The 14,494-nt window shown below is 66.2% G+C and overlaps 1 protein-coding gene across 1 annotated transcript; it reads left to right on the top strand.

The window, feature by feature from the left end:
* The first annotated feature begins 1,782 nt into the window (after positions 1 to 1,782).
* On the top strand, positions 1,783 to 13,806 carry IL17REL (interleukin 17 receptor E like). The gene is made up of 16 exons (XM_054718653.1): positions 1,783 to 1,884; positions 4,754 to 4,781; positions 9,190 to 9,339; positions 9,479 to 9,588; positions 10,345 to 10,459; positions 10,635 to 10,679; positions 10,918 to 11,057; positions 11,458 to 11,529; positions 11,605 to 11,659; positions 11,897 to 12,060; positions 12,168 to 12,212; positions 12,456 to 12,513; positions 12,672 to 12,835; positions 13,062 to 13,136; positions 13,309 to 13,368; positions 13,653 to 13,806. Exons 1-16 carry the CDS (start codon positions 1,783 to 1,785, stop codon positions 13,716 to 13,718), a joined length of 1,449 nt encoding a protein of 482 aa, XP_054574628.1. The 3' UTR covers positions 13,719 to 13,806.
* Positions 13,807 to 14,494: the final 688 nt, after the last annotated feature.

Raw genomic sequence — 14,494 nt, 5'->3', positions numbered from 1 at the left:
CCGGTCCGGACCCAGCACGCCGGCAGGGGGATGGGCAGCTTCCCGCCGGCCCCTGCGTCCCGGCATCCAGCCTGTGCCCACAGCCCACGGTGGCCCAGGCACCAGGCGGGAGGAGCTCATCCTGGGGGTGTCCCGTCCCCAGGAGGCCCGGGCGGGGTCAGGGCCAGGGGGAGAGCTGGGGAAGGTGGCCCCGTTCCGGGCCCCCGTGTGGGGTCTGCAGGCGGCCTCCGCCCTGGTCCCTGAAGCGAGGCCTGAGGGACGGTCAGAGACACGGGGTGGACGTGGCTGGGCCTGCTCCTGAGGGTGGCTGTCCAGCTGGCTCGCTGCGTCCCTCCAGCCCTGCAGACGCTGCCATGCATCCTACGGGCGCCCCCTCCTGCTCCCCCGAACCCAATGCCAAGGACCAGGACTCGGACGCACGCGCCCAGGCCCCGCGGCCTCCAGACGCGGCTCCTGTGCTTGGACACCTTCAGAGCTATTTTAGCGAATCCGTGCAGTTTTAACCACGCTGTTTCTTTCTTTTTCTTTCTTTTCTTTTCGTTGTTGTTGTTAATCCTCACCCCGGGATATTTTCCCGTTGATTTTATTTTTTAGAGAGAGAGTGGAAGGGAAGGAGAGAGACAGAGAGAGACACATCGATGTGAGAGGGACACATTGATTGGTTGCCTCCTGCACGCGCCCCAACCGGGGCCGTGACAGAATCGAACCCGGGACCCTTCAGCCCACGGGCCGATGCTCTATCCACTTGGCCACACTGGCCAGGGCTATGCTATTCCTTATGGAACCCCCACCCCATCCAGGTGCCTGCGCCCCACAACCCCCGCCCCTCAGCTGCCGAGACCCAGCCCGAAGGGCCCCCCACGCCCACCCCACGGGCAGGTTAGGATGAGCCCCTCCCCCGGAGCCCCAGCTGGAGGTCGGGGACAAGGCAGCCGTTCATTCGCTCGCTCAGCACAGGCTCGCTCCGCTGGCCCAGGCTCTGCACGCGGCTCCCACCCCTGGCGCTGAGCGAGGGCGACCCCTCACCTGCCCCTGCAGCTGGCCTTCTGGGCCCTCTGCTGTCAGGGGGCCACGAGGCCATGTGACCAGGGGTGGGGGGCCCTGGGACTCTCTGGGCTCAGGCTGGGCTGTTCCAGCCCCCCGAGCCCACACAGGAGCCTCCAGCCTCGGAGTGACCCCCGAGCCAGGAGCCAGGCCCGGCGTTACGGGGCGAGTCCCCCGGAGCTCAGCCAAGGGCGCAGCCTTTCTCATCCGGAGGCGGTGGGGCTCCAGGACTGGAGTGGAGTCCGGCCGCTCAGGGAGCGCTGTCCGGCAGAGGGGGGAGGGGGGCTGGCGAGGGCACCGGATCGCTCCCACGGTGAACACAGCAGAGCCCCTCCTTGGCCACCACCCACCCCCTGCCCTCAGGGGCTCCCGGGAGACCGGGGTCCACCCAGGAGCCATCGGGTGTGGGGTGTCCCCGATCCCACAGCCCCGCGGTTCACTCATGGGGAACCCGGTTACCTGGGAGCCCCGTGACTCAAGCTTCAGGCGTCTGGCAGCCTCGAAACCCCAGGGCGCCTGGCCAGCGCCCGCAGCCGCAGCGAGCGGGACAGGGGGGCCGGGCTGGGGCTGAGGACGGCCCCTTGGGCTCGATTCCACCGGAGCCGCGAGCGGGAGCGGAGTGTCGGCGGGAGGCAGGAGAGCAGCACGGGGCACCCTGCGGGCTCGCCATCCCCACGCGCGCACACGCACACGCACACGCACACACGCACACGCACACGCGGGGGCTGCCACGCGGCCATGCTGGCGGGGAGAGCCCTCGCGCTCCTGGCCCTGACCTGGAGCACCTCCGGGGGCCTGGCCCTGCCCCGGGTCACCGACTGCGGCCTCTCCTGCTCTCAGGTGAGCCCTCCCCTCCTAAGCTGGCACCTGGAGGGGCCCTGGCTCCGTGGGTGGGCACTGCCGGGAACCGGGCACACGGAGCGACAGGTGGGGCGCAGGTGGTGATCGGAGGCTGGGGGGGCCGGGCACTGCGCTGGGAGCCGCGGGTTTGAGCCCGAGGGCAGGTGAGCCGCCCTGTGACCTGCCCCTCCGAGGGGATGCTTAGGGGCGGCCTGGGGCCCAGCCCCCCACGCTCTCCCCGGCCGGGCCGCTGCGGCTGCGGGGCCGGCGGGCGCGTGCGGATGCTGAGGAGGAAGTGCTTCGGGGAACTCGCTCATCCTGGGCTCATCCCGGGCGGGAGGGCCTCGGGCGGGAAGCGGCTCCGCGGTGGTGTCCCGGGACTTTTCGGGGCAGAGCAGGTGACTCAGCCTCTGGGCGGGGGGGGGGGGGGGGGTCCTGGCACATCTGCCTGAGGAGGGTGCCCGCGTCCCAGGAGGTGCCCCCACGCCAAGGCCGGCGGCTCCGCGGGGCGCAGCCGGGCGGGTTGCGGGGCTGGGGGCTGACCCCACACCTGCCGTGCCCGTCCAGATGCGGGCGCAGGGGGCCACATGCCGCCTCGGAAACTGGCGTTCTCGCTGTAAAACCCACGGCGAAGGGGGAGTGGGGGGTGGCGACTGCTGAGGAGGGAAGGAGAGGGGCCCGGGTGGGGCCGCTGGGCGAGGCCTCTGGGTGCCTCTCTGCGGGGAATGGGCCCCGGGACACTGGGGACGCCCAGGCCTCGGTCAGGGGAGCTGCGGCTCCGAGAAGCCTGGGAGTGTGTCCAGCGGAAGCCGGGACCTCGGGGAGGGACGAGGGGGCTGGAGCGTGGGCAAGGGCCAGGCCGGGCCTCGGAGGGGCAGGGACCCTGGGGCTAGGGCGGTGCCTCGGCTGTGAGGAAACAGGAGGGTTCAGGTGGGGAGAAGATGCAGAGCAGGAGGGTCCTGGGTGCCCCGTGCAGGTGGAGGGTCCCGGAGGCAGGAGGGTCCCGGGGGCAGGAGGGTCCTGGGTGCAGGAGGGTCCTGGGTGCAGGAGGGTCCTGGGTGCAGGAGGGTCCTGGGTGCAGGAGGGTCCCGGGTGCAGGAGGGTCCCAGGTGCAGGAGGGTCCCGGGGGCAGGAGGGTCCCGGGGGCAGGAGGGTCCTGGGGGCAGGAAGGTCCCAGGTGCAGGAGGGTCCCGGGTGCAGGAGGGTCCCGGGGGCAGGAGGGTCCCGGGGGCAGGAGGGTCCCGGGTGCAGGAGGGTCCCGGGTGCAGGAGGGTCCCAGGTGCAGGAGGGTCCCGGGTGCAGGAGGGTCCTGGGTGCAGGAGGGTCCCAGGTGCAGGAGGGTCCCGGGTGCAGGAGGGTCCCGGGGGCAGGAGGGTCCCGGGGGCAGGAGGGTCCCGGGGGCAGGAGGGTCCCGGGGGCAGGAGGGTCCCGGGGGCAGGAGGGTCCCGGGGGCAGGAGGGTCCCGGGGGCAGGAGGGTCCCGGGGGCAGGAGGGTCCCGGGTGCAGGAGGGTCCCGGGGGCAGGAGGGTCCCGGGGGCAGGAGGGTCCCGGGGACAGGAGGGTCCTGGGGGCAGGAGGGTCCCAGGTGCAGGAGGGTCCCGGGGGCAGGAGGGTCCTGGGGGCAGGAGGGTCCTGGGTGCAGGAGGGTCCTGGGTGCAGGAGGGTCTTGGGGGCAGGAGGGTCTTGGGGGCAGGTGGCGGTGCAGGAGGGAGTGAGGGAGGGAAAGTGGGGGGAGGGAGGGAGAGGGGGGAGGGAGGGCACAGCGGACCCTCTGTCCCCTCAAGTCCCTGAGGGCCGTTCCAGGCCTGGGCCGCGCTCCTTGCGGACCTGAAGTCGGGCTGGGAGAACCAGGACAGACGGCAGGGCACGTGTCACCCACGGGGAGAAGGGAGGGAGGGCCTCGGGGTGCATGGGCCTCAGGCCCCCCCCCATCCCACTCGCTGGTGCTGTCCTACCGGGGAGCCCAGGACGCTGGGCCCCTTCCTCTGGCTGATGGACTCGGGCTGGTGGGCGCGGCACAGGGGACCAGACACCTCAGAGATGTGTACCTCGGGGCCCCTCCCCACAGACACCCCCCCCACCGCTCGGCCCTGGGCCGGGAACCCCCGGGAAGCCCAGTGGGAAACCCCAGCGACTTCCCACCCGCCCTCTCCAGCCGCCCGCCCCACGGCCAGACGCCGGGGACGCAGGGTTTCCGGGGGCACAGGCCACAGGCGCTCCCTGGCCTCGGCCTTCGCCCGGCTGTCCCACGTCCCGCGTCCCTGAGGGCACGGAACGGCCTGCTGTTAGGCCACATCCACCCGCCTCCGTCTGTGTCTCCCGCCCTCCCCACCTGCGCAGTCACACGCTGGCCAGGACCCAGGTGGGCGGGCAGCCCGCGGGCGGGGCTCCCACTCCCACTCCTTCTGCTCCCACAGGGGCCACCAGCAGGGAGCTCAGGTCTCATCTGGAGCCCCCCCCCCCCCCCCAGCTTCCTGGGGTCACGAGGCCAGTCTTTCTGGGGAAGGGACGGAGGCCCCACTGCTGTCGCTCCGGCTGCCCCTGGTGTCCCTGTGGGTCCTGGGTCTCGCCCTCCGGTGCCCGGGGCAGCCCTGCCCGGCTGCGTGGGCACGAAGCCTGGGCAGCGGGGCCTGAAGGTCCAGGGGCCCCGGTCACACCGCTGACGGAGTGACCACTGCACGCGGGCCCTCGGGCTGGGCTTTCAGGGGGCAGGGTCCCCAGACAGCTTGGAGGAGGAACTAGGGACTGGGCACCCCTACCCCCGGGACTGCGGGGCCCGGGCCTCCCCTGGCCTCCCCCAGGCGGGTTCAGGAGGTGGGACAGGAGGGGGTCGAGCTGACCTCTCACCCTCTCTCTGTTTTGTCTCCAGGGCTTTGTCTGCAGGAGTCACGTGACCCGTGAGTACCTCTGGGTGAGGGGGTCCCCCTGGGGTCAGGTCTGCCCACAGCGGGATCCCCCCTCCCTGGCCTGGGGCGCGTGGGCTCGCTGAGTGTGAGGTCACACATCCCACGCCCTGTACGCCCCGGCCAGCGGGGAAGAGAACCCCACGTCCGCGTCCGGACGTTCCCGCTGTGAATGACCGCCCGCGTGTGAGAGCCGTGCTGTCTGTGCACACTGCTCGTGCCGCTGAGAGGAACACGTGGTGTGCACTTATTAGGAAGAAAGTTAACGCAAATGGCGCCCAGCCCTGGCCGGGGGGCGGCTCCGTTGGCTGAAGCCTCGTCCCGTGCACCAAAAGGTTGCAGGTTCGATTCCCGGTTGGGGCGCATGCAGGAGGCAACCAATTTCATGGATGTTTCTCTCTCTCCCTTCTCCTCCCTGAAAATCAGTAAAAACATATCCTCAGGTGAGGATTAAAATGTTTTAAAATAAATTTTACTACAAAGCCCCTGCATAGAAATAATCATGATTTACATTAGGAAAACCTTGTCTAGACATTTTTGTAGGCACATATAATAGGATACGCAGATAAAAATATTTTACAGGAATAAAATTACCTTATGCCATTTAAAATAAGTATTTTATTTAACTTGAATTTAATAGGAAACAAATAAACTAATGTCTAGTGCAGTCTTTAAAAAATATATATGTATGTGTGTGTATATATATATATATATATAATTGATTTCAGAGAGGAAGGGAGAGGAGAGAGAGATAGAAATATCAATGATGAGAGAGCATCATTGATTGGCCGCCTCCTGCACGCCACCCACTGGGGATCGAGCCAGCAACCCAGGCATGTGCCCTGACCGGGAATCGAACCTGGGACCCTTCAGTCTGCAGGCTGACGCTCTATCCACTGAGCCACACCGGCCAGGGCGTCGTGCAGTCTTTAGGGTTCTCTGCTAGTACGTACAGTGTCGTGCCATCTGCAACTAGGGACCGTTTTGCTTCCTCCTTTCCGATTTGGATGCCTTTTATTTCTTCTTCTCATCTGATTGCTGTGGCCAGGACTTCCGGTACTGGGTTGAATAAGAGTGATTTTTACCAGAAAAACCACTACAACAGGTCAATGAATTCCGCAGAGTAGCAGGATACTGTGCAAACTAAATACCCAGATATCGGTTGCATTTTTATACACCAACAATAAACTATCAGAAAGGGAAGCTAAGAAAACAATCCCATTTACAATTTCATCCCCAAAAAAAGGACACACAGGAATAAATTTAACCAAAGGTGTCCAAGACCTGGACTCGGAAAATTGTAAGACGTTAAACGAATGGAAGAATGTGAAGAAGGTACAAACAAGTGGACGTGTATGCCATGTCCATGGATAGAAAGGACTAACGTCACTCACCTGTCCACACTGCCCAAAGCAGCCTACAGCGTCAACGCAATTCCTGTCAGGATCCCAGCGGCGAGTTTCACGGGACTAGAACAAATATTACAAAAACGTGTACGGAACCGCGAAAGACCCCGAAGGGCCACAGCCACCTGGAGAAAAAAAAGAACAAAGTTGGAGGAATCACGCTGCCTCATGGCAAACGATACCACGAGGCCATCGTGGTCCAAACAGCATGGCAGCGACTTAAAAACAGACACACAGACCAATGGAGCGGAGAAGGGAGCCCAGAAATAAACCCGCACCTTAGGTCCATTCACACTAGACAACGGAGGCACAGACACAGTGGGGTAAACACAGCCTCTCCCATCAATGCTGTTGGGAAAATTGGACAAATAAGTAAAAAAAAAAAAAAAAATTAAACCAGACCACCCACCTCCTTACACCGCACACAAGAACAAACTCAAACTGGAGTTTGCAAGACTCAAACCCATAAAAATCCTAGAAGGAAACAGGCAGTGAAATCTCGGCCATTTCTGTGGCTTTACCTTTCCTGATGGGTCACTTCGGACGAGGGGGACAAAGAAAAAATAGACAAACGGCCGGTCAGTGGGACAGCGGAGCCCGGAGCGGCCTCGGGGCTGAGCAGAATAAGGACGACAGAGGCGAGAAGAACAGAGGTGCAGGCCCCGCTGGTGTGGCTCAGTGGATGGAGCGTCAGGGCACAGGCCTGGGTTGCGGGCTCAATCCCCAGGGTGGGGCGCGCATGATTCTCTCTCATCACTGATGTTTCTCTCTCTCTCCCTCTCTCTGATATCAATAAAAATCTTTTTTAAAATAATAAATGGGAAAACGCAGAAATAAACAATCCATAAGTTAAAATAAATAAATGAATAAAATGAAATGACATGTGAAAAAAAAAAGGGTAAAGTTTACAAATAGGCAAAGATGTCCCAAAACAGATGCTCTCTTAGGGAGAAACCTCTGACAGCCACTGTCCAGGAAGATTTAAAACGTTTTCTTTAAACTAGATATCGAGAGCGCGAACCTCACCCCCAAGAATATCGGTCCCGAACACCCAACTCCAAAACATATTCTGGTGAAGTCACTGGATTTTAGAGAGAGAGAGGTCTTTGGGGCGTCTAGGCAGAGGGCATACAGCGTACGAATGGAGAGGAAAGTGTATTGTATCGGACTTTCCAACAGCAACATCTTATGCTTGAAAAAAAGGGGCAGCAGCCCCGGCCGGTGGCTCAGTGGTTAGAGCGCCCATCGGCCTGCAGACCCGAGGTTCCCGGTCACGGCAGGCGCCTGGGTCGCAGGTTCGACCCCCGGTTCGTGCAGAAGGCAACGAATTGATGTGTCTCGCTCTCACATCGATGGCTTTTCTCTCTTTCCCGCCTCCCTCCCTCCCTCCATTCCACTCTCTCTAAAAACCAACGGGAAAGAAGACATCCTCCGATGAAGATGAACAAAAGGAAGGGGAAGAAGCCACGGGCAGCGAAGCCACGCGCACAATTGTGGCCTCGGACAGGGTTCCTGGGTCTCCCCGGAGGTGCAGCCGGGGCTGGGGGCCAGCACCAGACCCCAGAGGCCCTCCCCTCCCGCGGTGCCCCCGGGGTTCCTCCGGGCCCCGCACCCAGGGCCAGGGCGGCAGGCAGGGCTTCCCGGGCGCGGCGGCCGCCTGGCCTTTCTCAGTGGTCGGCCTGTTGATCCTGACTGTTTCCGGCTCTCGTTTCTGAGCCGTCTTCTCTCACACGCGTGTGTTTCTCCCGTGTTCTCAGTGGTTTCGGCAGCAGCATTGGTCCAAACATGTCTTACCAACCCCGTGGTCCCTGCTCCTCCTGTGGGCCCTGTTTCTCCTTTTATTTTAGTTCCTTAATATATTTTTATTGATTTTAGAGAGAGGAAGGGAGAGGGAGAGAGAAACATCATTGATGAGAATCGTCCGTTGGCTGCCTCCTGCACGCCCCCTACTGGGGAGCGGACCTGCAACCCGGCCACGTGCCCTGCCCGGGAATCGAACCGCGATCTCCTGGTTGATGGGTTAGCGCTCAGCCACTGAGCCACGCCGGCCTGGGTCCTGTTTCTCCTTTTAAAATACATCTGTTATTATACTCTGGTTTCTCCTCAGATCACATAAATCATTCACCTTTTACTAAAACACATCTGTTATATTTAAAATCCTTTTTCTTGAAATACTAATGTTTATTGCATGTAACGTTATAAAATTTAAAATGTTTTTCTCGAAAACAAAGAAAATAAACCAGGTTTTTCCCCCTGAATAAAATAAAATAAAATACATCTGTTAGCCCTGGCCGGTGTTCTCAGTGGGTAGAGCGTTGGCCCGCAGACCCGGGTTCGATTCCAGTCAAGGGCACGTACCTTGGTTGCAGGCTCCTCCTCGGCCTGGGCCCTGGTCAGAGCTCATGCAGCCAATGGTGTGTTTCTCTCACATCGATGTCTCTCTCTGCCTTTCCCTCTCTCTTCCACTCGCCCTGGAGATGGAAGAGTGCCCTCCGGTGAGGATTTAAAAACAGACAGCTCTGTGGGGCTGGACGAGAGCAGGGCTCGTCGGAGGCTGACTGCGCCCTCTGTTGGTTGCTGCCCCGGGCCCTCGGTGCGGCTGGGAACAGGGCCTCTCCCTGGCCCGTGGGGTGCCCCGTGGGGTGTGGGGTGCTGTCCCCTCTGGTCCTTGCGCAGCTCCTCCCCGGCCTCAGGTGGTGCCCGCGTGCCCAGCGGGCGGAATGTTCTGCAGCGTCGCTCTCCCGCCTCCCGGGACCCTGGCCACGCTGCCTCTTACACTGTCCGCCCGTTTCCTCAGCTCAAGGGGCAGCCCGCTCCGCTGGCCTGATGCCCGGCAGACAGGCTGAGCCGGGCCGGGGGCCGGGCCGCACTCCCCAGGGGACGGGCCCTGAGGCCCCTCCCGGCCGTGCACCCCAGAGCTCTCCCCCACAGCCTGACCCACGAAGCTTCCCGGGGCGCCGGGGAGCCGGTGGCACTCACCCCCGCGCCCTCCCCAGGGAACATCCTGAGCAGCTTCTGCCGGCAGCCCCGCGCGTCCGTGCCCCCGTCAGTCCTGGGGGCCCTGACACTCGCCACCGCCATGAGGTGCGCCCCCCACGACGGCTGCTCCCTGCTGCTGCGCGTGCAGGCCTCCCTCCGGCTGCACGGTGAGAGGGGGTCACCCCGGACAGGGAGGGGGCTCAGGGCTGGCAGGGAGCCCCATAACTGCCCTCCCCGGAGAGGAGGGGAGGAAGGGTCTCCCCGCCCGCCCGCGGGCTGACTAGCTGCCGGGCCCTCCCTCCACAGAGAGCCTGCGGGGCCTGGAGGCCTGCGCCCTGAGCATGGACACGCAGGAGACACACTGTCACAGCGTGCGCATCCCCAGGGCCTTGCGCCGGCTGCTCGTGGGGCAGGAGGTGAGGCCAGGGTCTGACCCCAAGCCTTTGCCAAGCAGCAGTCACTGTCCTCTGCCTGCTCCTGTCTGCCCGCCCCGCCAGGCCACCTGTCCACGGCTGTCCCAGGGCCTGCCACCGACACCCAGGGACGGCGCCCCTCCCGCTCTGCTTCCAGACCCTGGTTCCGCTGTGTCCAGTGGAGCTGGCCTGGCCAGGGAGGGTGGGCAGGAGCCAGGGAGGGTGGGCAGAGGCCAGGGAGGGTGGGCAGGGGCCAGGGAGGTGGGCAGGGGCCAGGGAGGGTGGGCAGGGGCCAGGGAGGGTGGTCAGGGGCCAGGGAGGTGGGCAGGGGCCAGGGAGGGTGGGCAGGGCCAGGGAGGTGGGCAGGGGCCAGGGAGGGATGCAGGGGCCAGGGAGGTGGGCGGGGCCAGGGAGGGTGGGCAGGGGCCAGGGAGGTGGGCAGGGGCCAGGGAGGGTGGGCGGGGGCCGGGGAGAGTGGGCAGGGCCGGGGAGAGTGGGCAGGGCCGGGGAGAGTGGGCAGGGGCCAGGGGAGGGTGGGCAGGGCCAGGGAGGTGGGCAGGGGCCAGGGAGGTGGGCGGGGCCAGGGAGGGTGGGCAGGGCCAGGGGAGGTGGGCAGGGCCAGGGAGGGTGGGCAGGGGCCAGGGAGGGTGGGCAGGGCCAGGGAGGTGGGCAGGGGCCAGGGAGGGTGGGCAGGGGCCAGGGAGGTGGGCAGGGGCCAGGGAGGGTGGGCGGGGCCAGCTCACACCTCTATCTGCCCAGTTCCAGGTGCACTTCGACTGCTTCGAGGTCAGCGCAGCCCAGAGCGTCCACGTCACCCTGAGGACTGTCCCCCACTTCTGTGGGGTGCAGCTGGAACAGCAGTACCACGTGGAAGGTGGGAGCCCATCTGGCCTCTGGAGACGGATGGAGGGGGGACTCACCCAGGGCGGGGGCAGGGCCCATCCGGCCGGTCATCTGGCTAATTTGGGGTGCTGCCTCTCTGGAGAGGCCCCGCCGGGGGGGTGGCCCTGGGCCCAGCAGGCTGAGCCCACTTTGCCTGTCACTTGCAGACTGTGGAGACGAGGACGTGGGGAGGAACCTGCCGGAATGCCTCGGTGAGCCCCTCCTGAGGGGGACACAGCCCACCTGAGAGACCCCAGGTTGCGGGCACCACCACCCTCCCCTGGCGTCTTCTTCCACCCACTTCCGAAATCAAGATGGGTCCTGGGGGACCGACTCCCAGATGCCAGGGTCCGGCCGGGGTCACCACGCTGAGCTCTCAGGACAGGAGGAACCCTGGGACTGGTGCCTCTGGTCCCAGTGTGCCCCCCCTTGCCGCCCTCCCCCCCACAGCCGGGAAGCTGTCCTACTGGGTGGATCGCGGCCGCAAGGTCGTTCTGGTGCAGCTGCCCGAGGCCCCTGGGGGCACCGACTACTTCGTGCGGTTCTGCCTCCAGTGGTTCACCTGCGAGGACGTGGGCGCGGTGCTGCAGGTGAGCCCAGGCCCAAGCCTTGCACACAGCCTCGAGGCCCGGACCACGCCCACTCAGGCCCAAGCCCCGCCCCTCCGCCTGCTCTCAGTCCCCGGGCCCCGCCCACCAAGGCCCCGCCCCTCCGCTGCTCACAGTCCCGGGCCCCGCCTACCAAGGCCCCGCCCCTCCGCTGCTCACAGTCCCGGGCCCCGCCCACCAAGGCCCCGCCCCTCCGCTGCTCACAGTCCCGGGCCCCGCCCACCAAGGCCCCGCCCCTCCGCTGCTCTCAGCCCCGGGGCCCCGCCCACCAAGGCCCCGCCCCTCCGCTGCTCCCAGCCCCTGCCCCGCCCCCTGCAGACCACGCCCACCCAGACCCCGCCCACCGGCCGCCGGCGCCTCAGGCTGGGTTGGGTCCCTGCAGGTGGCGGCGAACAGCGTCCCCGGGGTGGTCGCCCTGCCCTACAGCCAGGAGCTGCCGTGCCTGTGCCTGGAGGTCAGTGAGGGGTGGGCGCGGCTCCGGGAGGGACACAGGGACGGGCAGGCCCTGCGCTGACCCCCTCTCCCGCAGAGCTGGTCTGCGACCCCAGATGCCGTGCGGACCCGGACCTGCCCCTTTGAGGACGGCAAGTGCCCCGCCGTCCGGAGAGGGAGGGAGGGTGGGAGGTGCGCGGCCAGGAGTGTCCAGCAGGGTGGGCGGCCGGGCCAGGTGCCAGGGCCGGGCGGGGGCACAGACGGCCGGGCCAGGACCCACCGGAGACCCGCCCCTGCAGGTCCGGCCCGGGCACCTGTCCCGCAGGTGTGGGTCCGGTGGCCACTGCGCTGAGGCGGCCCAGCTGACCGGGCCGGGCGGGTCCCTGCAGACACGGAGGCGCTGTGGGAGGCCATCCGCTACCACCCGGCGAGCCAGGCGCTGAGCTGGGAGCCCGCCTGCCCCCTGAGCGGCCTCGTGAGCCTGTGCTGGTGCCCGGGGCCGGGCACCCACTGCCACGAGCTGCAGGACTCACAGCGGCCGGCACACGGCAGGGTGGGTGCCCATGGGGGGGTGCCCGCAGGTGGGGTGGGGGGGCGGGGGGTGCCCATGGGGGGGGTGGGGGGCAGCACAGGTGCCAGGCCCTGACGGAGCCCCCGCAGGTGCAGTTCTCTCTGGTGGACACGCAGCCCCAGCTCTGCCTCCAGGTGAGTGGGCTGGGCTGGGGGAGGGCGGCTGGGGGCAGGGGCCTGAGGAACGGGCAGGGGCCGGCAGCCCTACCCCTGCAGGCCTTGCTCAGCCCGGGCCACCCTCCCCGAGGCCCGAGGCCCCCTCCAGGTCTGACGGTGGGTGGAGCTAAGGGCTGGGGTGGGAGTCAGGCCCGAGGGTTGTGCAGACGCCCCCAGCCGCACACCCCCAGCGGCACCCCCAGCCCGCCGGCCTCTCTGCAGTTCTCCACCAGTCTAGGCTTCCACGTGAGGTGCCCCTTCCAGCAGCTGGGCTTCCCAGGTGAGGGCGCCCCCCCCCCGCCCCCCGAAACTGTGGCCTCTGCCCTGGGAGGCAGGAAACCCCGGGGGGGGGGGCGGCGGCCAGGGGGCTGGACGGTGGGAGGGAGGAAGGTGGGAGGGAGGAAGGGGCGGGCTGGGCCTCAGCCCTCCACCCCACAGCCTGGAAGATGACCGTCTGCCCATCACCTTCGGGGACCCACCTCCGCGTCACCTTCTCCTCGCCGGGCCCCGCCCGCTTCCAGGTGTGCCTGTGTCGTGGGAGGAAGACGTGGCCCCCGGCCTGCCACCGAGCCCTGCAGGTCACCACCCTCTCCGCAGCCTCGGTGAGCGGGGGAGGGGGGGCAGCATCCTGGGAGGGCTGACCCCTGACCCCCTCAGTCCTCTTCCATCTTCTACCCTCTTGCCCTCCACCAGGCCAGGGGCCGCCTGTGGGGAGAGTGAGCAGGGGACTGACACACACACACACACACTCACACACACGCACACACACACGTGTGCATGAGGGACAGGGAAGGAGCGCCTGGACTGTCCCCATACCTGTCCCCCCAGGCTGACGGCACGGTGGACCTTGCCTTCGTGGACGTTCCCCGGGACGAGGCCTGTGGGCCCCACACTTGCATCCAGGTGGGGTGCCCTGCCCAGCCCCCATCCCAGGCCTCAGTTTCCCCCTGGCTGCCCCAGGGGCCCCTTCAGCCCAGCAGCCTCTCCAGGCCCCCCCTCTGGGCACGGGGGGGGGTGCACAGCAAGGCCGCGGGCCACACTGATCCAGCTGCCCCCCCCCCCCCCACGTCTGCAGGGCTGGAGAGCCGACATGCACTTCTCAGTCCCCCAGCAGCTGTGTGGCATCCCGTGCTGTGTGAGTGCCTGCATCTGGGCTCAGCCGGGGGTATGGGGGGCGGGGGGGGAGCCCTGGGGGCGCAGGAGGCCGAGGGCTGCACCCCACCTCTGCGGGAGCCTGGCCCCTGCCCCCCCTGTCTCCCAGTCGGGATGGGTGTGGGGTGCACCACACAGGAGATGGGGGCAGGGGGTCACCCACCCAGTCAGGCCAGACAGAAGGCGAAGCCTGGCCCCTCCTGGGTGCCCCGGCCTCCTCCCCCGAGTGTCCACCACCCTGACCGGACTCTGCTCCCTCCTGTCCAGGAGCTGGGGATGTGCCTCAGGCCCAGACTCCCGGGACCTCGGGCCTGCCCCCCCCACCTCCTGTGAGACCCCAGGCTACGCCTCAGGCCACCGCAGGCTGGGATGCCAACACTCTCTGAGCCTCCACACACACCCCTCCGTGTCCTGGTAAAGGGGCCAGGCCTGGAGGGGGTGAGGAGGTGGAGGTGGCATGTGGGGCTCCAGGCGCCCCCGTCCTCCCCCCCCCCCGCCGGGGTCTGCAGCCCGTACTCACCACGCGTCCTCTGGAGGCCTCTGCCCACCCTTCACCAAAACCGGACAAGAGCCGAAGGGCCTGTTGGGAGACGCCGTGACCTCCGGTCTAGAAAACGTTCACGAACCCCACGGAAGCACGCGGAGCTCACAAGCACGCTCAGCGGCGTGGCGGCTGCGAACCCAGCCCGCCCAGGGCACCTCCACCCTCCACCGGGAGCGATCCCACAGGCAGCCACGGAAACAGCGTCACGTGCAAAAGCACGGGAAAGGGTAACCGACTTAGAGACGAATCCATCCCGGGAGGCGGGAGGCGTGTGCACGGGACCCAGCCCACGGGGAGGACACGAAGACCATCTCAGAGGAGAGCGAGGCGTTGGCGCTCGCGGGCGGGGATTCGGTGTCATTAACACGCCGACGCTCCCCCGAGCGGCACCCAGACGGCACGCAGTCTCTCCCGGAAGCCCGGTGCGTTTTGAAGAAACGGGAAATCCCATCCGGAAGCTCAGGGGATGACAAAGGACCTGAACAGACCACATCATCTGGGAAAGAACAAAGTGGGGCCCGGCTGGCGCGACGCCGCGGTTGAGCTTCGACCTATGAACCCAGAG

Source organism: Eptesicus fuscus, chromosome 7 (genome assembly GCF_027574615.1).
Source record: "Eptesicus fuscus isolate TK198812 chromosome 7, DD_ASM_mEF_20220401, whole genome shotgun sequence".
NCBI lineage: Eukaryota > Metazoa > Chordata > Mammalia > Chiroptera > Vespertilionidae > Eptesicus > Eptesicus fuscus.
This window is presented reverse-complemented; position numbering and strand designations above follow the sequence as displayed.

Bases quoted from the DNA above. Each gene is read 5' to 3' on its own strand.
- IL17REL (XM_054718653.1), top strand. From the start codon at position 1,783: ATGCTGGCGGGGAGAGCCCTCGCGCTCCTGGCCCTGACCTGGAGCACC. The intron at 10,680-10,917 runs GTGAGCCCCTCC...TCCCCCCCACAG, and splicing joins GAACCTGCCGGAATGCCTCG to CCGGGAAGCTGTCCTACTGG. The intron at 11,660-11,896 runs GCAAGTGCCCCG...GGGTCCCTGCAG, and splicing joins GACCTGCCCCTTTGAGGACG to ACACGGAGGCGCTGTGGGAG.